The sequence below is a fragment of the Falco punctatus genome, assembly GCF_963210335.1.
Source record: "Falco punctatus genome assembly, chromosome: 5".
NCBI classification, from domain to species: domain Eukaryota; kingdom Metazoa; phylum Chordata; class Aves; order Falconiformes; family Falconidae; genus Falco; species Falco punctatus.
Genome location: NC_137584.1, coordinates 76,737,392 through 76,761,477, shown reverse-complemented (window position 1 = coordinate 76,761,477; position 24,086 = coordinate 76,737,392). Strand labels below are relative to the sequence as shown.

At 42.1% G+C, this 24,086-nt stretch overlaps 1 protein-coding gene across 2 annotated transcripts in view; it reads left to right on the top strand.

Annotated features, from left to right (window-relative positions):
- Positions 1–24,086, top strand: part of LOC308064975 (opsin-5-like) — a 35,629-nt gene that overhangs the window by 2,017 nt on the left and 9,526 nt on the right. Inside the window, exon 2 of one of the 2 annotated variants that reach the window (XM_080390336.1) lies at positions 2,802–22,482. In XM_080390336.1, the coding sequence (XP_080246462.1) occupies positions 22,410–22,482 (73 nt within the window). In that variant the 5' untranslated portion in view covers positions 2,802–22,409. Of the gene's footprint in view, positions 1–968; positions 22,483–24,086 lie in introns of those variants that run through there. The other variant, XM_080390335.1, reaches the window with a different exon arrangement.

Genomic DNA, 24,086 nt, shown 5'->3' with positions numbered 1-24,086 from the left:
ATGCAATGGCTGAAGAATAAATCTGGCCTGTGGAAAGTGAGTCTGGGGAACAGTGGGGCTGCCTTTCCAAGCCCATTGCACAAAACTGTGTTCTGCAAATTCAAACTGCAGTAGAGTGATAGAAATCTGCTGCCACAATGCTTGTGCCTGCTCTGCCTACTAACTTTGTGACAAATCTGAGAGAAAGAGAGCATCTGCAGATCCACTGTTAACTGGAGGAGGAGTTGCCACTAATTATTAATAGCTGAAAGTCTTTATTTATGAGCTTCGATTATAACTATCCATGCATGTGTGTGTGTCTTGGCCAATTAATGTATTTGATTTTCTAGATAGCAGTGACAGAAACAGGAAAATGCATATGAGATACTACATTTTTGAAAAATGTACTTCGACAAAAACAACGCAGCAACCTACAGCTTCCTGTCTGCAAGATAAAAATCAGACGCTGATTTGTACTGAAACTGTCTGTGCTGATTAACGATCAAATATGTCTCTTGTATTTATGGAAGATAATAAATTTTGAAAGACAATACAGAAAATCTAGAATGCTATGAGAAACTGAAGTATTCCCAATAAAATGTAAATATTTGAAGGATGAATTTTTGACACCTCTGCGGCCAGAATGGTGGCCCAGTTTTACCTTAACTAACATAAGGTCTCTGGGGAAAACTTATAGTGGCCTGTCAATAGGGGGCTTATAAGAAAGACGGGGACAGTCTTTTTAGTAGGGCCTGTAGTGATAGGACAAGGGGGAATGGTTTTAAACTAAAAGAGGGTAAATTTAGATTAGATATTAGGAAGGAATTCTTCCCTGTGAGGGCGGCGAGGCGCTGGCCCAGGCTGCCCAGAGCAGCTGTGGGTGCCCCATCCCTGGCAGGGCTCAAGGCCAGGCTGGACGGGGCTGGGGGCAGCCTGGGCTGGGGGGAGGGGTCCCTGCCCGTGGCCGGGGGGGGGGGGGGGGGGGGGGCGGGGGCGGGGTGGGTGGGTGGGAACAAGATGATCTTTAAAGGTCCCTTCCAACCCAACCCATTCAATGATTCTATGATTCTATGAAGGCATTGGCCTGAAATGCATAACTTGAGAGTGCAGTCACCCCAAGCTGCTTCTAGAGCAGTGGGGTTTTTTATCCTCATGCCTCTAATGCTGTACGTTGGAAGGGCCTGTGAGAGTAGTTTCATAAGGTCTTATGCTTCAGTTTGCCAGCCAGGGCTCTGTGCCTCCAAGAGAGAGCATTAAGACTATTGCAGGCTGAAGAAGGTTGAAACCCATGGCTGTACAGTGAGAGCAGAGATGAGGTACTCTTATCACTTTTAGAGTGTGTCTTTCTTGATTATGGGAGAAATCCATGGAAATTACACTCCTAATCTGCAATCTTTGGCTACTAGACTAAAATGGAGTACATGTGGCCCTCTCCATAAGTATCTGTTTGCATAGGACCTTGCTTAGTGGAGTACAGTGACCACAGTCTCTAAGTGCTGCTCCTGTATAAATACTATTATTGCAGCAGTTGCACATGCCACTTTGTATTTCATGCTCCTGGTTCCATTTCTGTTAGTGGCTGTGTGTCATTATCACTCACACAGATACCAGCAGAACCTGCCATTTGTAAATGCTGGCAGATGGCAACACAAGTCCTTTACTAGGCATTACAATGTACTGTTTAAAACCTCAAGACAAATATGGTCACCTATAGATGCTTTCAGATTGTCATCTGGCCATAGACATCCACTGCTCATAGTGGTCATTAGTAATTTCAGCTAAACCTTTGGGGGTTTGGCATGTAACAAAAAGTCAAGCTGGAAATATTGTAGTTGAGCAAAAAGCCTGAAGCTCCAGGGGTAAAAGATAATGTCACTTTTAGACTAGGGGGAGTCAGAGAAATTTTCCTAGGAAGATAATGTAAGAGCAGTTACAGTTTGGCAATTAGAGCAGGAGAAGAGGTAACTGAATACAGATCCAGCTGGAATAGCATAGAAGCAGGCTGGATGAGTTGGAAATGAAATCATTAATCAGCTAACGTAAAGAGGAAAAATATCTCTAGAAGGGTTGGTCAGCACAATATCAGCTGCATTAGGACTATGATCTACAATGACTGAGAGCTTTTTAAGAGCCAGGATGTTGCAATAACAGACCAAGACTTAGTAATTAGATGGCTTCTTTTATTGTACAACCTGCTGGGTTGTTTTTCACACTGCTGCCAACTCTTTTTTTTTTTCCAAACAGCTTCACTAAAGAATGTTCCAGAGGGAAGAGAACACATCAGTGAGGAGCTAGTCATTGACAAAGAGCTGAGCAACACTTTGGGACAGAGCCTTCTAGCATCAAATGCCCACAGAGAGGTGCAGCTGGGGATTGAGACAGTCACAGAAAGTCCGCAGTGCACTCCTCTTTTCAATACTTTCTGCCCCAAGCTGATCTCCTTGTCATTAAGTTCACCTTGAGCTTGTTAAAACTGTGAGACTGGGGAAGAAATTCAGTTTTATGGTTAGGGCATCGGAGCCAGGAAATTTGATTTCCCCTCTTCATTTTTCTCCAGGTTTGTGTAAATCACTGTTGTTTGCAAAGTGTTTCAAGTTCTTCACATTGCTTTAAGAGAACAGTGCAGTGCTATTATGCAAGTGTTTGCAGCTCTTGGTAATTGGAAACAGAGTTTGGTTTATTATCATACACAGCATTTCCCTAAATCAGGAGGCAAAGATATCCAAGGTAGAATTCAGGAAAACCTGGAAATACACAGCCCTTTCTCTGCTAAATTGAGCATAGTCCATTCTTCTGAATTTGCTCTTTTGCTTTCCCTGCAGTTCTCTTGTGCCTTTCTGATGTGAAAGATGGAGAATGCCTGCCAGCAAGGACTGAGAAGTTCTGAATCAAAGAACTGCTTTTTATAAAGCCACACTTGGAGACCAGTCTGATACCAAAGCTGCTGTTCTTGAAGGTATGCAGAAAGAGCTCGTAACACACTAAAACCTAAATGTTGTTTCCTGTTTTGATGCCAAAACGGCACAGAGTAACTGTTCAGAGACAAATTTTGTCTTTAAGCAGCAAAGGTATTTATTTCATGCAACGTTGGGGAGCTACCCGATTCACACCGGACCAACTAGCTCCAAAGTTTTCAGTGAAAAGTTAGGTGATTTATACAGTTTTCATGAGAGGTTACAACATCTTTACATACATACATATTCATTTGATTTTGACACCAAGTAATTCCATTCATAATAGGTGGGATCTAGGTGGAATAGACCTTTCAATTTTCTTTGTTAAACGATTTCCTGACTGAATGGTCTCCTTATCTCCTTCAGGTGCCCACCTTATCTTTTCTAATTATTCAGAACACATTCCTTTAACATTGTCTGTGGAACCTTTTCTAATTATTCAGAGTACATTCCTTTCTCAACACAAACAGACCATCACCCAGAGCATTGTACCAAATCCTTTTTTTTTTTAAGACCTTGTTCTGTTTCAGTTTTGGTCTGAACAATTAGCCAAAAACTCTGGGTTGTGGGGTTTGTTGCAGTTTGAGAGAGGAACAAGAGATGATACCAAATATTTCTGTCCTGCAGTCCTGGTCAGAGCTGTTTCCCTAGAAGAGAGGGAGTCCTGGAGGTTTTGTGTTTTAATGGTAAAACACATAAGCCATCCACTTCCCTTCATCTCTTGCCCATGTTCTGCAAGAAACATTGCAGAATCTGTTCTTCCCTCTGCTGTTATTTCTATTATTTTATAGTTTTCTGTCCCTTTTTCCTACCTGCCAGTTTTCTTTTTGCATTCCCCAGATTCTCATCTTTCTGCTCTCTTGCCTTGTTCTTTCTCTCCAAAATCTTTTGACACCCAGGCTTATCATAATTTTTTCAGAAATCTTAATTTGCTTCAGTTCACAACTTTCTTTGCATGGTAGGGGCTCCAGCAATTCCTTCTGTTCTCTGTATCTCTATCCAGCACTCTGGTGACCTGCATCTTCTTGGAGAAATCTTTACAGGGAAGGCCTTGCTCAGCCTCAGTGACTCCAGGGTGGATGGGCCTAATGATGCAAGAGGTGGTGGAAAAAGGAGCTGTGCTGGGAGGAATGCCAGCACACTGGACAATACAGCTGTCAAACTAAGTCCCTCCTGAGCATGTATAAACTGATTTTTGGAGGGGCTCAGAGCTGTATTGTGTTTGGAAGAACATAATGAGAACAGCCAAAGACACAACATTGTCCCAGGGTTATATGTATGGCTCGAGTTCAGATTCCTGCATCAAAGCACAGAAATGCTAGAGCTTTTCAGCAATAGTGTATGACTGATTATTTGTATTATTTTCCATACAAAAAATATTTCTTAACATTGGTCTTGGAAATGACTGATTTATTTTTTTTATTGAACCTTTCTGAAAAAATATCCATGTGAAACAAATGTGGCAAAGGAAATTTCAGCTTGAAAGTTCCAGCATAGCAAGACTTCATTGTGGAAAATGTGAGGAGATCTTAATATAGGATATTGGTGCCTCCACCTTTGATAATAATTTGAAAACTGAACATTAAAATACTGACAGTTTAACGGAGAGTAATGAGCCATCACTTGTCAAAAATAATATTGTAGGAAAAGGTCAGCTGTTTGGGAAAGCAAGTGCCTGTGGATTGACAAGGTTAATCATAAAAATAAGTCTATTGCTGCCAAATTGTCTGTTGCTGGGTAACCCGCAGCTGAAGGAAAGTATGTTTACTTAATGGAAGGAATTTAATGATTTACCATCTGTGTGAAGTTTTCTTCAGTGAAGCATGTAAAACTAAAATACATGTTGCGCAGACAAGAAGCAACCAGCTTTGTTGGTGGACAGGGTATGATCAAGACATGAAGCTCAGTGCAGTTACCTGCACATAGGTAGGTGCCTTTGGCTGACTGGGAAACCTTAGGCTACCTGATTGGTTCTTCTGATGCTGGTCTAGAAGGAGCAGGTATCGTAATTGTGTCATATTGGCCAGCCCCGTGAAGATGTCATGCGTATCACAAAGCATTTAAAACAGTGCTAGAAGGCCATCTATGAACTGACCCAAGTCTTTAAAATGACACTGAGCTACAGATTAAGAGACCTTCACCACATGTGTCTACAGGTGGAGCAAGTGTCTAAGCTCCCATTATAGAAGGCAGACCCTGGGGAGCAATTAAGCTGATGAGCCACTACAGACATTGTTCAGTTGCCTAAACATGGGTGTCTAGAACCATTTAAGGTTCATAGGGCATGTGAGACATCTGTGGCAGCTGGCAGGTATGACAGATACAAGGGGAAAATGAGCCCTTCTGGAAGACCATCTGTAGACCAGGCAAGATAAATCAGGGCATCTCAAATGGGTCAACACCTTTAGTTAGACAATGCAGTCTACCTGCTACATTTGGTCAGCTAATCCCTCTCTATACTCCATTGATAATATTGGCTACAAGCTCAATTCAGTTGGCTGAACATGAATAACAGTAAAAAGCTTCTTTATTTAGTTTTGGTGTATTCCTTAATGGACTTAAAATAACCTCAAATAAAATATCCACACCAGATCAAATAAAATACACATGATTTTTTTATGGAAAAGTTTCTTCACAGGCACAAGAATTGAAGACCAACCTGAAAGCATGATAAACTGAACTTAATGGCTAGGGCACCTCACTCAAAATGGAGAATGTTCTGCTTCTTTTGACTGGATATTACTTGATCGTTTAGCTGGTTCTTGACATGTTTTTTTGCATGTGGCAGTCCTTTTTTGCTGTTTGGAGGCCTTTTGGTGTCATCTGGTCACGCCCTATTGTAAATTTCTCTTACCCTCCAAAACTGGGTGGCTAGATCCCAGTTGCCATTTGGAAGTTATCCATCCATCTCTGTCTCTGTCAGGCTACACCAACAAATTAAACAGTGACAGACACCTGCACAAGGCAGCAGAACTCTATATCTATACTGTCAACAAAGTACTGGCCTGGCTTGGATCCAGGCAAACTAAAACTTTCCTAAGAGATTTCCATACGGAGTTCAGGAGTTAACATGGGCCAAGGATAATTTCCCAAGATAGAGAAACAGAGGGAATGACCAGAGAAACTACTTTAGATGACTCCCTTCCAAATGTACCTTTGTAACTTCCTGAGAAGCTTCTGTCTGCAAATTTAGTCCACTAATCACTAAAGTCATCAGCAAGAGAGACTAAATTGGTACATGAAGAGGAAGAAACCTCAGTTAGGACTTCTGTTATGGGCTGCCAAAAGGATATTTCATTTGACTACATAAAAAGATATTTTTTCTGACTATAACATATGAATAACTTCTTTTTGTTTGTTTGTTTCAGAAGATTTCTTTAAAAATCCCTCCAAAACCTGAACTATATGCTGATCAGATGCAGCTTATAGAATTATAGTCATCTTGGTTACTTTTCTGCAATTGGGAGGGGTGTCTCAATTGAAAACAAACTACATAAATGGTTTTTCAGCTGTTTTTCAACGTTGGTATATGTTCTGCAGCTGCTTTATAATCATAGCAAAAATCAACTATATTATTCATGCTGTCAGGATTTAAAATTATGGAAAATTAGGGAAAAGAAGCCAAAGCTTTTCATATTTGCAACCTTTTCCCCAGCTAAACACATCAGGTCCCTCCTAGCCTATTTTTGTATGTTCCTTCCACCTTAGATCATTCCATCCTAAAATAGTTAGGTTACTTTTAATAATGGAAAAACACTGGGGCATTTTATGTGATACAAAAATTCTCTCCATAATTGATTTCCCTCCGCACATTGCAGAGTACCAAGTCTAGCTTCAAGCAAACTCCGTTAATGCAAATACAAAATAGTCTTTTTTTCCCATCATTTTGTTTTGAATAAGTGACAATTACACAGCATGTTAGATGTGATTGAGGCATTCACCGAGTGGCATGGACTTGTCATTAGAGTAGGATGATTACTAAGGTGACTTATCAGTTGGCTATGTTGTAGTTAAGCACAGATGAGGCCCACAAGCAAGCATTGCTCTGACAAATATAGTTCATATAATGCTCAATTGAAAGAGTTTTCCAAGGAGAGGGAGTAGGAAGAAACTTATTTGGCACACATGATTTCTCTAAACTGTTCCAAGCCACTAGCTGGTGATTCCCCAGACACCAACCTGTGACCTGCTATAGGAAGATGCTTCATTCTTTTCCTGGCAGACAAAACCAGCATTTGGTTTTTTTCCAGAACATCATTTGCTGTGCCTGCATTTAGCACATATTCCAGAAGTGGAAAGGTTCACACTGACAGACTTCTCCCTAGCTAAAGTTACTTGAGTAGTTGTGGTTTACTCAGAAACAAAACAAACCATATATGTATTAAGACAGGCTTCTCAAAAGATATTACAAAGGAGAGATCTCATTTTAGAGAAAAAAAAAAAACAAACCAAACACAAAGGACTCTCTTGCCTAAACAGAAAGCTGGAACACAGTCCTAGTGTCCCAGGTGCCAGCTCAGTGCTGTATCAATGGGAACCCAAAAGACAGTTAATGTTATTTATTGCTGTGACAATTCTGCAGCCCATGCTATCTCCTTGCACCAGTTCCCTTGTCTACTATTGCAGTACTTGAAACCTTATGCCATCTCTCTAGTGCAAAAGAGAAATTCTACTTACTGCTGCTCATTAAAAAAGAAATCATTCCCCTCTTTCTAAGGTTAAGTATAGTTTCCAGGCAGAGCCTGACAGCAAAACTTACTCAGCCTACCTGAAAATCCAAACTGGGCTCAATTTTCAGAAATCTGTATTCATGCCTTATCTGTATTTCTTTGTAGAATTTTTGAGAACAGAAGTCCAGTTCATGCCCCAGAGGGAGCTGCATTCCCTAATAGATGATATGAGTCTGTACATCTCAGATAAGTCTCTTAAGTTCACAAAGTGCTCTGAGATTTCAAAATACAGCTATTATGGAAATAGCCATTGTTATTATTGTTTTTAATAGCTGCTGACAATCATGAATATTTTGAGGGTAAGTGCCAAGTTAGAAACTGTGTTTCTGAATAGAGCTTTTCAAATACACAAGGACTCTTATTATGTTTTGGGTAATTCCGTGAGAAGCTTTATGTTGGTGTGTCTGGACTATCATCCAAGAAACATCTGGTGGAAGGGATCAGACCGACACAACAAAGACTGGCAGTCATACTTACATGTCCCCTTGTGGAGGCAGTTTATGGTTTTGGTTGTGCTAAAGATATTGTACACTTTGTCTTTGCAGGGCTTTATTGAATTTACTTGAGCTGTCTGAAACTCAGTGTTTCCATTTCATGGCAAATGTCGAAGTTTCACTGTATATTTTCATTTCCAGTATGAGCAAAACCACAAGTATAAAAAATTTCCTGTCCCTTTAGAAAAGTGCTGCTTTAAAGAAACATATATTTAATGTTATGTTATATGTTATAGAAAACTTTACTTCAGAATGAAATCGTTACTTCAAAGCTTATTTTGGATTCTTTTTATCTATGTACTAGTTCATCATCTCCTGACATAACAGTTCTAGTGGTCCAGGATATGGCACATCTCATCACTCTCTATCCTGTCAGGATATGGCCCAGGTAACGATGTTATTACTGGGCAACCAAGTGAGCAGTTTCCAGTGGATGGGATTAAACTACAGTTACCTAATTTTAGCTACTTTCTTTGTGTAGTGACTACGCTGGAGCTGGTGGCCAAATTCCTGGTTTGGAGAGGGATTTCCTACAGCAAACAGAGCCTGGATTGTAGTCCAAGTCACTCTAAAGTAGATACCTACATTTAGGCAGGTGAATTACTTTCCAGTCTCTATTGCTTCTGTTGACTAGTTCTCCAGTAAGTACAACGGGACAGCCTGGATTGTGTGGTAGACATGCACATTTAGGTTTGAATTTGGTGCTGAATTTCATGCTGTCCTGTTCACCAGTGGGATGAGGGCTTGCTGAGGACAAAGTAATAGCAATAATATGAAGTGGCTTGTCCATTCCGTTATTGTTTTGGAATATACCTGAGACCATTTTGAACCTGTCACCCAGAACACGTAACCAGATCAGGGCACATCGAAGGCCATCTTGTCACTGAAAAACTTAGTATATTTTAAAGCTGTTAATATCAAATCCTGCTGAGGCAAAGCCCTGTAGTTAATGCAAGACAACTCCAAGCCACCTGGGTTTACCTGAACCTGTCTCCACTAGGATCTGTGTTGACTGAGCTGTTTGATTTAGCAATCAGATATAAAAACAACATTTTTGAAGCTTGTCTAATGAAGATGCTTGGAGAGAAATTCTTCTGACCACATGTCAATGTCTGAATCTGAGAAAATTACCTCAGGCTCCCTTTATTGTCAATGGGAAGAAACAGGCATTTAGAGTATGAGTCATCTGACCTATTTTAGATGTCCATTTTGGAGTGATGAGTTACAGATGAAATGCTGACTTCTCTCCATTGAGTACCAGAGAAGCAGAGGGTAATTAACTTAGATGTAGATGTCTAACAGGATTACATGAACTCATCCCATCCTCACTTCAGAGTACAATGAGGATATGCTTCACCTTATCAGCAGCAAATAGTTTTACCAACATCATGGCTGATATGGGATCTGTCCCAAAACTAATCTGCATGGAGATGAGAACAGCAACTAGAACTGGAGCTCCATTTTCATTTGAGAATGATTCACAGCCCACTGAGGTCAAGGGGAATCTTTCCACTGGCTTCAGCAGGCTTTGCAAACCCTGGGATTTCGGCATACATTAATTTAGCAGCTGGGTGCCACAATTTAAGATAACATCATTCTTCTGGTTTTTATTATTAATGTTTTGCCAAAGGTTGCCACTCTTGCAGCAGTGCTGGCAGAACAAAGTGAGTCATAGACTAATATGGGGGCTCACTCAGTTGTAAGTGCTGTGTATATGCTACCCTGTTAGTATACATTAGCACAAGAATCCCTTCCCTTGGTGCCTGAGTCTCCTCTGCCTTGGTTGATCTCCACAGTCTTCATTATCACAGCAACCAATACTTATTCCCTTTGTCCATGTGGTCCAAGGCTGCCACTGGTCTGTGGTTTACAAAGAACAGCTTCCCCATCCAATCTGGGTGTTAACCTCCTTCCTCAAAGAGCCACAGCAGTCTGGTCAGCTGGCCCACCAGAGACAGGAGTAAGCGAAGGAGTCTATTTTAAACTGATTATATAGGTTCCTGTTATGATCTATGAAGGGCAGGTCACCTCCAGCTGAAGGGAGATGGGATGATGTTTCATGTGGAGGGTTCCTGTCTCTGACTGTGCTGTAACGGGTACCTGTGGGTAACTAACATTTACAGGACTGTAACCAGAATGTGAATCTGTCAATAACTGTTTCCATGACATACAATCTCTATCCTTACACCATTTGACCATCTTGAAGCCTATATCTCGCTAGCAGGTCTGGTGGATTAAACAACCTACCTCTGGTGATGAGGGGACTGAAAGTACCTTTGGTAAGAATTCAAGGTAGACAAAACTTTTGGGATAAAACTGCATGTTCTTCCTCTCTCCCAGACAGGCAGAGGTGTTGCTTATTTAAGGGAGAACTGATAAGAGGAGATACATTATTGAACTGTATTACTGAAGTTTGAAACTTCATTAATAACTAACATGAAAGGACATTATAGCTTTTGGGGCAAGTGAAGACTTTGGAGAGAAAACATGAGGGTTTAAGGATTTGTCTTATTTTTGTGGCATTGTGGGTGCTTTTGCAATACTTATACTTTTACTCACCCCACTGCTACAATGTTCCTTTTCAGTTTCTGGGAGAGATTACTCTTTTGTGCCTAGAGAATACCTCAGAGGACATAGTACTGCCTTACGAGCTTTACAGGTACCAACAAAGTAGCAAACTCATGTTCCCCCATATATCCAGGTCAGTATGATAAGACTTTGACAGTCAAACTAGGATCATTCAAGTACTGATAACATCATTGTCCTAATTGTATTTCTACAGGAAAAAACTGGTAATTTAAAAACTTTGCGAAAATAATATTAAAGTTGGATGGCTAAAATACTTTTTCATTTTAAATAGCAAGCAGGATTCATGGCTGTTGCATGGTCTGAGGAATTTCAGATTTTAGTAGTAATGGAAACAAGGAGAATATACACAAAGTTTAAAGCCTTAACTCAATATCTGAGACACCTGGGTTCCAGTTCATCCTTCCTTATAGGTTTCTTGTGTTGCCTGGATTAAGTCTGTCAGGACAGGATTTAATTCAAGCAAATCCAACCACCACAAACCAAATGGTTTGCTTAAGACACCTCTCTGTGCTCCCTGTAATGTCAAAATGCACTTCCAAATGGCAACCGGTCTCATTCAGATAAGGTGCATATTTCTCCACCACGAACGCCTGTCTTTCACCGTCGACTCTAGAAGTCTGGATGACCAGTCTAAACTAGATTTGAAATTTCTAAATGGTTTTGTTTAGCTGAAATAGATTTTTTCTAATATTAGGATAATAAAATCCACTAAAGTACATGTGACAGTTTTTAATATATTCAGTTACAAGCTGATAAATAAGTTTTGCTTCTAATGTTAGGGTTATAAAATCCATTTAAGTACATGACAGACAAATATTTTAATATATCCAGTTACAGGCAAAAATAGATTAATATTATCCTGTCAACTCCACGCATTAAAATGGTCACAAGTCAGTAACACGGAACTGATAAGTAAAAAAAAGCTTCATAATTATGGTTCTTTATTTACCTCATCGTTTTTGTGTCTGCTGTATTCAGGCTGTCAGAGTTTTTCTAAATAACTGTAATGGATAAAGATGGCCTAGAATTTTTCCTTCTGAATGAATACAGAGATTCTCTCCTAATGAAGAGGTGGAGCCTGCAAACAAACAAACAAACATGTTTGCAATACAGACTGAATAGAAAATGCTCTTGGGGAAGGATTATCCAAATGACAAGCATCTCTACTTCCAGATAAACCCAAGTGGGTCATGGGGCTTTGCCCCCATGCACTGATGTGAGTTCAACAAGACCACATCAACAAGCCCCTTTTGCTCCCAGGCTCTGTGCTTATGTGAGTAAAACAAGCCATTAGCTGTGTTCTGAGCAGCAGGGCAGGTGGCATAGCACAGCTTGGATCTACCTGCCTAAACCTTCTTGCATCCCAACACAGGAGGGAAACTGCCCGCCAGGAATGGTCCCTGGCATACTGATAGCCTTTGAATCATGTCCAGACATTGCCTGAGGGAATGCTGATTTTGCACAGGCCAGAACTCTGCCACGAAGCGTGCTAGCAATTTAAGGAATGTAATGAAGAAGAAGAAGAAAGCTTTGTTGATCTCCATAGTTTAATTTTGGGGCATTAAGGCACAGAAAGATTTAATCACTTGCCGAAGAGCAGACAGGAAGGCTGTGGCAAGGGAAGGAACTGAACTCAGCACTCCCCAGGGCCCTCACCACAAGACTGTTTGGTGGTTTTTTTCTGAGGCTAGGTTCATCTCTGTTTTTTCAGTGTAATTGAGTGCAGAAAGTATTCACAATTGCTGTTTTTAAACATGGTCTATTACAGAATTATCTGAGCCAGTGTCTTAAAAGTGAGACTATATTTTCCAATGTACAGATTACTTAAGCAGCAGAGGAATTTGTGTCATACATACCTGGAGATGCAGAACACTGCAGTGATGCATAACTTTTTGAAGGACTTTTATCTTCTTACTAGTTTTTAACTGCAGAGTGGCCCTTGGAAGGTAATCAGAGGGACAACTCCATGTTAGCAAAGCATAGCTGAGCCATTTTTAAACACGGAGGAAATAGCTGAAAGTTTCTCTGTGCAAATACAGGAAATATCCACTAAATTATTTACTTATCCCCTGATCCCACTTTTGTTTTCTGTCAAGTATCAAGAGCAATGATGCAGCACCTGACTGCAAGTTATTAACACTTGTGGGAATTATTTTCTGCAACTTAGATGATCTCTTCTACTCCACTGTCATGAGACCTCCCTGCAGTACTGCATCCAGCTCTGGGGCCCCCAACATAAGAAGGGCACAGAAGTGTTGGAGCAAGTCCAGAGGAAGCCACAAAGATGATCAGAGGGCTGGAGCACCTCTCCTATGAAGACAGGCTGAGAGAGCTGGGGTTGCTCAACCAGAAGAGAGGGCCCTGGGGAGACCTTATAGCTGCCTGCCAGTACCTAAAGGGGGCCTGCAAGGAAGCTGGAGAGGGACTTTTTGCAAGGGCATGGAGTGATAGGACAAGATGGGATGGCTTTAATCTGAAAGAGGGTAGATTTAGATTAGATATCAGGAAGGAATGCTTTGCTGTGAGGGTGTGAGTCACTGGCACAGGCTGCCCAGAGCAGCTGTGGCTGCCCCATCCCTGGCAGTGCTCAAGACCAGGTTGGATGGGGCTTTAGGCAACCTGATCTAGTGGAAGATGTCCCTGCCCATGGCAGGGGGTTTGGAACTACTTGATCTTTAAAGTCCCTTCCAACCCAAACCATCTGATGGTTCTTATGCCCCTGAAAATGACATTTCTCACCACTGCAAAGGAGTGAAGTGCTAGGAAGTAAACCCTAAAGCACCTTTCAGTGCAGAGGTGTGGGATGTGCTGCCTGAAAGCAACATGTAGCTGCAACTTGGTTAACTTGGAAAACTCAAGCAATTAAATGTTAGTGCCTAATATCTAATAATATCAAGAAAGTAGTATGGTAGTTTCTTTTCTTTGTCTCACAGTCCCACTCTGTGCCATTTTTACAGCCAGCTTGAAGCCTGGCACTTGTATAGTGAGGATTAAGCACTACTTGGCTGAAATGGTCAAAAGGCCACGGAAAGGAACTCAAGACAGAATACCTGTGACTTCTCTCACTCACATAAATACAATCTGAAGGCTGAAAAAGAGACCTGAACGTGATTTTGCAAATTTGATAAAGACCTTGAAAACAACAGAGGGTCTTGACATGAGGCTTCTGGTGCCATCCCTGCTGCTCAGCACCCTTAAACACACTCAGCCAAGTAATGTCTTTCACATGAAGTTAAGGTCCAGGGATGTTGCCTTAGCAGTGCATTGTTGCATTAGTAGTTGCCAGGCAGGCAGCTACACTGAATGCTGTCCTTAACAGAGTCATTTAAAAGGTACTGTTGGTGCCACCACAGCTTATTGTGGAACAGAAGTTTTGTCTTCCCCATTCTACCTAATAAGAGATTTGTTATCATCAAGTCTCTGTTGTGTCTATTTCCCAGTCTTTCTGTTTTCTTTCTCCATTAAACATTGTGTTTCAGATTGAACAAGGAAACCTGTTCTTTTCTATCCAAGAGAAGCATCTCCATGAATTTCCACTCATATTTTCCAGCATATTTTTATGGGATTCAGTCTCTCAGCTATTTTTCTCTTCCAAGTGTCTCTAAATAATAAGTTGTAATCCTGGCATTTCTGAATTCCCAGTGTGGGTCCCTTTATAAATTAGGAAGAGTAAAATTACCCAAATCCTAATATGAAAGAAAATTGGCCTCCTTCTTAAAACTATTGTTGTATCACAATGGTGCTGAGAGGCACAAGCCGGTAATGGCACTGCATTGTTACCAGACACTGAGCAGAAATAGTAGATCAGTCAGACCTTGAAAAATGTACGATCTCAGTGAATAACTCAGAGGCAGAAAGAAGAAAAAAGTGACTTAATGAGTATCACACAGTAGGCAATAGCAGGGCCAGAGCAGTACCATCAAGTTCATCTCTAGTGCCATATGACTGCACACTTGAACCCTAATCCACTGTCTGTCTGCAGTAGCTGGATAAACAGCCATGTTTGCTTTGGTGTCACACTCCTGGTCTGCTGTATTCCTGCCTTTGAAGCCTTGGAGCTTCAGTCCTGCAGGCAGTGTTTGTAAACCCAAAGAGTGTCCAGAGACACCATGGTGTAAACACAACTAGGTTGCACCATTTGGTTAAAGAATATGAGTATATACTTCAGCTCTGTCCCCAAAAGTATTAAAAATACCTTGATCTCATCTCCTACTCTGGTAAGCCTTTCCTCTGACTACCTTTAAATAAATCTAACAAACTCTCCTCAAAACAAATTCCCCTTTCCGTCCCTCAGTGGAACATGCAACACCAACACAAGCAAGAATGCAATCAATGGAATCTACCAGAGGCAGCACTGGGTGAGTTTTATTGTCCTCATGCCTATGTTCAAAAGGACCCTCTAGTATTTGCCATTCCATAGGACTCTGCATGACAAACAGCCTGTTTTGTCCTGTCTTGATTCTGCCAGATCCTAGTCCTGCTACCAAAGTTAAGGAACAAAGAGAAGGACCAGTTCCACCTGTGCTGTTGGGGCACTGCTACCTCTCAGCATGATTCCCTGACAAGTGGAGAGAATTGAGTTTTGTCATTCAAATCAGGAAGGAATGAGTCCAAATCAGCACTAGGTCATATGAAAAAGAGACAAAGGAGAAGAAGAGCTGGGACTAGTCTTGAAGCTGGGGAGAGTCCTGAAGAGCTGGCCTTCCTGCTCCCAGTGCTGCTGGAGGGATCTGGGCAGGTATGGTCCCAACCCTACACACTGTGAGCCCTTTCTGATGTCTGGCTCCCAGTGGCATGATTTCTATTTTGTTGCTTCCAGGACACTTCTGAGCTTAGGATCACAGACAGTCAAGTCTTCATTGCCACCATGCTACAGTTACACAGAACTGTAGAGTCTTAAGCGATTCAGTCTGTTCACTGGCTTTTTGGTGTGCAAGCGGCTGCAATGCATTGCTTCCCAGTTCATCCTTCCCTTTAGCCATGCTCTTGCATGTCTTGCATGTCATTGCAGTCTGCCTAGAGGTGCGCAGAGGATGAAGATACAAAGCTACTACACAGTGATATTCCTGTGATGGTAGACTGCTGGGTGGTCCATTCTACAAGTTGTATGACTTTTTCCCGTGGTCTTAATGACACAGAGGAACCATGAAGTGCAGGACCAAAATGCAAAGGAAAGGAAAATTCAGTGGAGTTTGCTACCAAAAACTACTGAATAAATGGTTGGAAAATTACGTGAACTGCAAGCAAGTGTCCCCTCGTGATTATTGATGCAATATCCAGCATAACAGGATATGAATTTGTCTTTGAAACCTTGAAAATGAGAGGGTTAGTGCTGTTCATATTACTGTTAAACTGAGATCTGGGAACACTGTCACCGTGTTAAGTGTGAGCAGGTTTCCATCGTCAAATTCCACACCACGGGCAATACATTTTGTTTGTCTCTTTTCCTGACATAATAGTAGTTTTCATATTATGTTAGCACCTTTGGTGCCATTTCCTTTCCACTCGCAGTGAATTAGTGTCTGTCTTTTTACACCTTTGAAAGAAAAACCTATAATACGCTTCATACTTGGATGTTGAATTAACCTTTTCATATCGCATTACCATCTTTCCCTTTCCACCTCATGCTATGCTTCTGCTTTGTCTTGTTTTCATATTGCTTCTCAAATTAGTGCCTTTCATTTCATATTTGTGAACTCTGGGGGAAAAAAAAAATAAAAAATTATCCCTCAGAGGGCAGCCTATTGCCCAGTTGAAAAGAGCTGGCTTGTCCTGTCAGGGACATGACACAGCTTTACTCCACATGCAACTGTTCTCACAGCTTACGTCTTGTCCTCTCTTTTTCACCAATGCAGAATAAGTATCAATGGTTACCAGCTACAAAAGCTGATGGCATCACTGTTTAATACATGTGAGCTTCTGGCTTTAGTTCCATGATATACTTACTAGTCCTAGCGTGGAAGCTGTACAAGTTTTTGTTTCCTCACATCTCCATCACTGGTCATTCATTTAGTGTTAAACTGCTATTTACTCTCACCTCAAACTGCCAGTAGCACTGAACAGCTCTTAAAAGTGAAGATTAAAGGTGACATAAAAAGTCTTAAAATCATCTTTCAGTCCTGCGCATACAAGATGTTCTTGTGTCTGGGGTCGATTTTCTGCTCTGGGGTCAAACACTCTGGAATAACAGCTGCAAGTCCGGTCTTCCTGGTGAGTCTCTAATTGCTATGGTGGAGAGCTGTACTCACTTTGACTGCATTAACTAGCAGTATTATATGTAAAAATGTTTTTAGTGAAAGAGCAAAATTTCTTAATCCAAGCTGGATTCTTCAAGGGGGCAGCTACCTTCAGTTACTGTAGGGGGAAGCTAGGGAGGCTGGTGTCCCTAGACCAAATTTAGACTTTGTAAATAACCCCTCAGGCAATAACATGCAAGTCAGTGCAGACATCCAGAAGAAAACAATTTACAAATTACTATGCTTGAGGTTGCAAATACCAGCTTAAACAAGATTTGGTTGTTGAAAACATAAAACTTCATGAGCAGACTCTTGAGAATTCAACTTAAATGCTGATTCTGGTTTTCATAAATGGAGGTGAAAGCTAGAAGCTCAGCTAGAGGTCTCAGCTCAAAAATGAGCTTCCAAAAGTAAGACTACAGAGATAGCCTAATAGTTAAATGGTAGGAAGTTGTAGGAATTCCTGGAGAATATGATGAAATTATCTCCTCCAAGGAGTTTGAAAAAGGTGGCATTTGTTAATGAAAAAACTTTAGTGTGCATCAGACTTGTTTTGAAGTAAGGAGAAAGCACCCAAAAGGGACTGCCCAAGTAGACTGTTTGCAGTCCTCTACTCAGCCTGAAATCTCAGAGTCTTCACAGAAGAAAAGATCTGGACAGAGCAGCTGGAGATAAACTGGAACAGCAAAGCCATTCTGCTTTTCTAAATGACACATGACTCTTTTTGAGAGACGTGAATTCTGTGCTGATAGGGACATAGATTCATAGCCCTCTCTAGATATCAGGAGATATCAATGATATTGACAAATGATACCAAACCCAACTCAATATTCCTAGCTGAAAGAGCTCCAAACATTGAGACATCTTATCTCTGCAAATTGAACTACCATGTACTGGCAAACTGGTAATTCAGAATAACTCCCTTGTTCCTACAGATTAAGGATACTTCCCCCCCCCCCACACACCCCACAAGTGGAAAGTAAGAATAAAGTTGAAGGATGTTCTACCTTGGTAGCATCAAGTAATTACTCAACCCATACCCTGCTTTACATCAACAATAGGAACTTGCTTTATATATATGTATATATTTACAACAAATATGTATATATGATTTCATGGTGAGTTCATTTTTCATTCAAAGTTTCATATAACCTTTCAGAAGTGAATACATAGCAACTTTATTCTTCCATCTCTCTAATTTAAAGAAGACTTTCTTAAACTGAAGCAAAATTTCACAAAACAATTCTAAAATATGGTCCCCAAAATTGGGTCTGCCAAGATGTATAAACTTTGACCATGCTTTGTTTGTAAACAGATAATCTAGATTGATCTGACGTGCAGAAAGATAATGCTGGGTACGACTTGCTGTTGTTAAACGACACATGAATAATGCACTGGATTTGGGATCAGTCAGCTCTTCTGGTTTTAATCATTTATTTTCTTTTCTTCCATTTCGTAACCGAACTGTTGATGTAATCCTACCCCATGTGAATGCTAAGATCAGAGTTTCACAATAAATGAAATGCCATCTAAACCAGCATGAAATAGCCACACAGTGTAATCTAAGGTGCCCACAAAAATTGGAAGAGGATTAGGCTTCTGATGTAGTCAGTGGGGTCTCGAGGGAGTTATTAAATTCTCAGCAAAAGGTTTTAATCTTGCCTCTGGTTTCTCTTTGCTTGCCTGAAGAAATTCAATGCCTTATTTCGGTAGTGAGAGGATGGACCATGCAACAAGTGGGAAAGCAGGAGATCTGGCTTGGTTTGAGTGACATCAGGCTCCCTGAACTGAGCCTTCTGTCATGCTTTCACCAAGAAAGGACTAAAAGAAACATTAGGTAAGCTGATCATGTAGAACAGATCAGGAAACTTTCCAAAGATATTTCTTTATCAGCATTTTAAGCTTTGTCTGAGTGCTAACAATCCGTTAAAACAGTTACTTCCCATCTAATGACTGCACCTTGAGAATCTATTTCTTAGATAAATGTGTGTACCCAGGATAAGAACAAAACTCACGGGCAACATCTGTACTAGGGAACTAAACAGAGCCACTTAGTCTTCAAAACTGATGACCTTGCTGGGAATGGTTCTGGGCCAATTTTAGCTGACCTGAACCTTGGAATGACTTAGAACAGTTGTAGCAGGCCCAGCCCAAAACAGTGCTGACAACTGTTCCATGAATTTAACAAGGTGAACAGTCGAATTCCAGAACCTTTGTGGTGCTGGCATTATTTAATTTACCAATATTATGGTTTTGTGTGCACTATATTGGTATAATTGTCAGAATGCAGCAATCTTCTGCTTCCTGTCACAGGAATTACTGTGTCTTTTGCGGACTCTAGCAGACAGTTCTTCCCAAATTGGGATCAAATGGTAAACTCTCTTTCTTGAAAAGACTACACTGATTTGATCAAGCTATTTAAGACTCACTCTCATTACTAGCCATGTTTTTGAGACACCATATCTCTCCTTTTTTAGCCTTTTCTTATAGAACAACTTCCTTTTATAATTAGTATCATATATACTCTACCTTCCTAGACTAAACTGATACTTGCTTATACAGGCAAGCCTTGAGAAGCATTGCAACAACCAGCCACATTCAGTTGAATATCTGCTACCAAGGAACATTCAGGGAAGGACATCTGCACTGAACATCTAATGAGTAGATGCTTGATTTCTTGGGTTCGGTGGTATCTTTATTTGAAAACTGTATGAGACTTTGAATGAGACCACAAAGGGGCACTGGAATAAGTTGTCAGTGGAGGAGCTCCACCTGTGGTGGAGTCTCCATCCCTGGAGATATACAAACCCTCAGATACAGCCTTGCACAATCCTGTAGCTGATCCTTTTCTGAGCAGGAGGCTTGGACTAGATGAACTTCAGAGGTGCCTTCCAGCCTCAGTGATTCTGTAAGGACTTCATGTGCTCTTTTCATTGGATCAAGGTTTGGAACATTGGTCTCTTTTCACCCAGATAAGAGTCAAAGTCCCTTTTGCCTGTTTTTTCTTCCCCTCTACCCATAACTTGTGCTTTGCTAGCTGCCCAGTTTAAACAGCAGCCTCACAACCTTTTTGTCTTATCTGTTCAGATTTTTCAGGCCAGCAATTTCTGTCACTGAATCAGAATTTTATAAGCTCTGGGGAAGAACTGTTCCATCTCCTAGTACTTATCTATGCCATGAATACATGCAGACTCCTTTGTGCTTCTACTGACTTTGGAGTGACGTGGGTGGGCTGGGGGAATTTTTCAGAAACACTTGAGCTGACTACACATAAGCCAGACCCAGTCAAGAAGTAGCTTAGCGCAGGGAAGTGGTTTCTGAGGATGGGAATCATTAGGTTGTAGCATCTCCTGAAATCTCCATTCTGATAATGGTATGAACTACAGTGTTTGTTCTCTGATGGAAAAATAGACATTCCCTTTCTGCTCTCCTCCTCTGTATCTTGCCTACATTTAGCTCCTAGCAGCAGGATTTGGGAACTAGAGCATTGTGTGGGCTAATGAAGCCACCTAACTCTTGGTAGTACTCAATCTCCTTTAAAAATAAGGTTCGTGTCTGTGTCAACGTAACACCCAGCATGCTGCCAGTAGGGAATCCTGATGTGGGGCCATGGTCCCAGAGAAAGGGATTTTGTTTCTCTGAGGTGATAACTATACCCTGAGCAGCACCTCTGTGAGACTGATTCCCTTTGAAGCTGTAGCTAGTGGCCAATACTGAACCACCATTACCCCTGCAGAGGGATTATTTTTTTTTTTTAATGCCGTAGCTGTTCATTGCAAAATATATCAACTTTTGGAGCAAGAACTCCCTTCAGCACCACACTAGTCTGATACCATTTGTTTTTTCTCCCTCCAATCTTGTGACTTGAGTGTGGAGCGATCCAGCTTCAAGTAGAGAGGAAAGCATCTCCCTGTTACGTCATTCTCCTCATCCCAAAGCATCTATAACCTGCAGAATGAAACCCTCTTACAAGAAAAACATGTACCTGAGTCTGTGAAACAGAGGAGGAAACTGATTTCTCCATTTCATAGAGGATGGCTAAGCTTTTAGGACAAAGTTGCCTTGAGAAGGCTGTGAGTGCTGCTGAGCCCTGTGCTGCATGTGTGTACTTGGTTGCTGAATTAAACTCCTCAAAGTCTTCAGTGCTGGGATCCCTGGTGTGTAAATCCCAGGCAGCTTCAGCAGGGAAAAAGCACAGAGGCATTCAGCAAAGCTGAGGTGACAGCATATCTGTGCATGGCTAGAGTTGCTTTCTGGTGAAACTCAAAGCATTTAAAATCTCTCAGTTTCCTAGAGATTTCAGAATTTAGGCTGCTACTGTTATACTGAAGCACCTATATTCCACTTAGATCGCACACATGCTCTTGGGGATCTTAAAATTCCCTATGTCTGAACAGAGTAAAATAGGCCAAGCAGAGAATGATGCTAATGGAGCTTAGCATATCCAGGTACTGGAATTAAATAATGTAGTATAGATCTGCTCTTCAACGTGCTGGCTGTGCTTCAGTGTGCCCAGGCTAAAAGTCAAGTTAATGGCATTGCAACTACAGAGCTGTAACTTGCATGCACCAAACCCAAACCCTGCATATGTAAATTGATAGATAAGCCTGTAACACGTATTTGGGGGCTGGAGCAAAATTTGGCATTGTTTATAAAGACCAAGAGAGCATTATGATGATTTTTAGGCTCAGGTATTGGATATGAGGTGTTGCTCTGGTTGCTTGCCAAGTAAAACACTGGTGTGTCACTGGAGTGAACTCAGAGCTTGGTTCTGCTGTGGTGCTCTGCAGCTGTGCACTCGGGGCTGAGCATCCTCTAGCGCAGCTCTGGAAGTCCTGCCTTCAGTGGTGTGACTGTGACCCCTCCGAAGCCCTGCAGCAAACAGCTTTCCTCTGACACTTCAACACAGCAATCCCCCACCCCAGCCTCGTATTCCCCATACTCAGCCATAACGCTGGGAAACAAAACTCCCAACGTTCCTTCCCCTGCCTGATCCCACAGCCTGGATTTATTTCCCAAGGCTGCTGATGGTTGAACGACGATTGTTTTTGCTCAGCGATGGCAGTCTGAGGGGATTTGCATTGTGAAGTTTCTTGACAAGGCAAGGAGCAGAGCGGTGTGAGAGGAGGGGGTGGGTGGAGAGATGCTCTGCCAGCCAGGCAGCCAGGCAGGCGGGATCGCTCTGGCAGTGGCTCTGCCTAGCTTTCACTCTGCCTCCCCAGGGAGGGAGCCTTTCCCTCACTCCAGGCTTCTCCCCTGCCACATGAGAGGGAGGGAGAGAGGAGAAAGCAGGAGGGTCCCTTCACACTGACAGCACCCAACTGCCCGGCTCACATCTGCAGCAGGCAAACCATGAGGAAGAGTCTCTTTGCCCCTACAGTCACTTCGCCTTTGATTTAAAACCTTCACCCACTTCCACAAAGGACAATGGAGGAGCAATACGTTTCCAAACTCCACCCCATAGTGGATTATGGAGCTGGGGTCTTTCTTCTGATCATAGGTGAGTTCTGCCTTCACAGCCTGCTTGTTTGCTTGAAGCCTAGGAGCAGGCACATGGGGGCTGCCCCATCCGTGCTGCGGTCAGCCAGAGGAAGCTGGAGGGAAATGACAGAAAATCGGTTTCCACACAGGATCCCCTCCTTAGTGCTTTTGAGTGCATTGAATGCCAGGATTAATCTTCACTCTCAGGTTTGCAATCTTTTGTTTCGATGCTGAAGACTTGCCAGCACAAGTTTGCGGCATCACGAGTGTTCGAAGTAAGTTGTCTACCGCTTATCCTGGCATATCAGCCCCGTGAACTGGGAGAGGAGGCAGCCCATCTCATAAGGCTGAGCAGGGCAGAGCAGCTTTGGTCTGACCCTTGGTGGGGGCAGGAGGTGTCATTATGCTTGAAGAGCAGCTGTGTCTTGGTAGGGTGAACTGGTATAAAATAGCAAGAGGTTTCCAAATGGCAGGTCAGGTTTTATAATGGCCTCTTTGCCCTGATGAAGGCAGATTAACAGTGAAATACAAGTGGGGATATCTCCTTCTGCTTCACCATGGCTTTAGCTAAGTGTTTTCTTCCTTGTCTGTTTATTGCATGTACCCATGTGATTTGTTTACTACCATTATAGATTTGGAGAGGAGCGGAATTGGTTTAGGCATGCAGTCCCACTGAATTTTGCTAAGATGCAAGTACCTTCCTCCCTTCAGCTCACTTGAAAACCCTGGTTGGGATGGATTTAAGAAAGACAAGTGTGTGTTTTTATGTGCTTCAGTAAAGAGACTTTGAGCGGCAATGCTGGGCTTTAGCATTTCACATCTCACCCCTGTTCCTGCACACTTCCCTGCACTGCACTGTGCTGTCCCCTCAGTTGTACTGACAGCAGAGAGCACAACTCAGGGTGAGAAAAATCACTATCTGCAAAACAACAAAGGGTTTTTCTTCTAATCCAAGCCAGGGTGCCAGCTCCTTTCTCACACAAATGTAAATATGTAGATGCAGTTAGGTAATGGGATGGGGCAGCAACAAAGGGCTGGAGGCTGGAGGTCCCCCTGCAGCTATTGCTCTTGTGCCACCATGCTACAGTCTCACACTTCTAAAGGGCTTTTAGGCACCTAAACTTCAGGCATAGCTTCCAGCACTGGATCAAGAGCCCAGTGTGGCAGCCAGGCTCACTACATCATGTAGGGAGTCTCACAAGCATCCCATATACAAAGCAGTGAGCTTAACTGAAAACCATGTTGTATTTATCCATAGCTTTGCCACCTCACTGGGGGCTGCAGGAAGGCCTATTTGTCCCCTGAAAACATGTTTTCATTAGGAAGCAACAAGGCCAGGGCATGGGCTGCAACACTCCCCCCAGTCCTCTCTGCTATTTGATTACTAGCCCGCTCTTGCAGTTTTGTCCCACGCCAGCCAGCAGCCTCACAGGCAGTGGGACGGAGGGGAACAGCATCCGTCAGAGCAAAAGAGAGGGTGGACCTTGATGTCCACCTCTGATGGTAAAACTAAGAGCTGCTTCCCTACCCCTTGCCTAGTGGTTAGGGCTCTCAGAGAAGTGAACAAGGTTCATTTGCCTCCTGAAGCCTGAGGATGTTCCAGCCTGCGGCTGTCATTTGGCA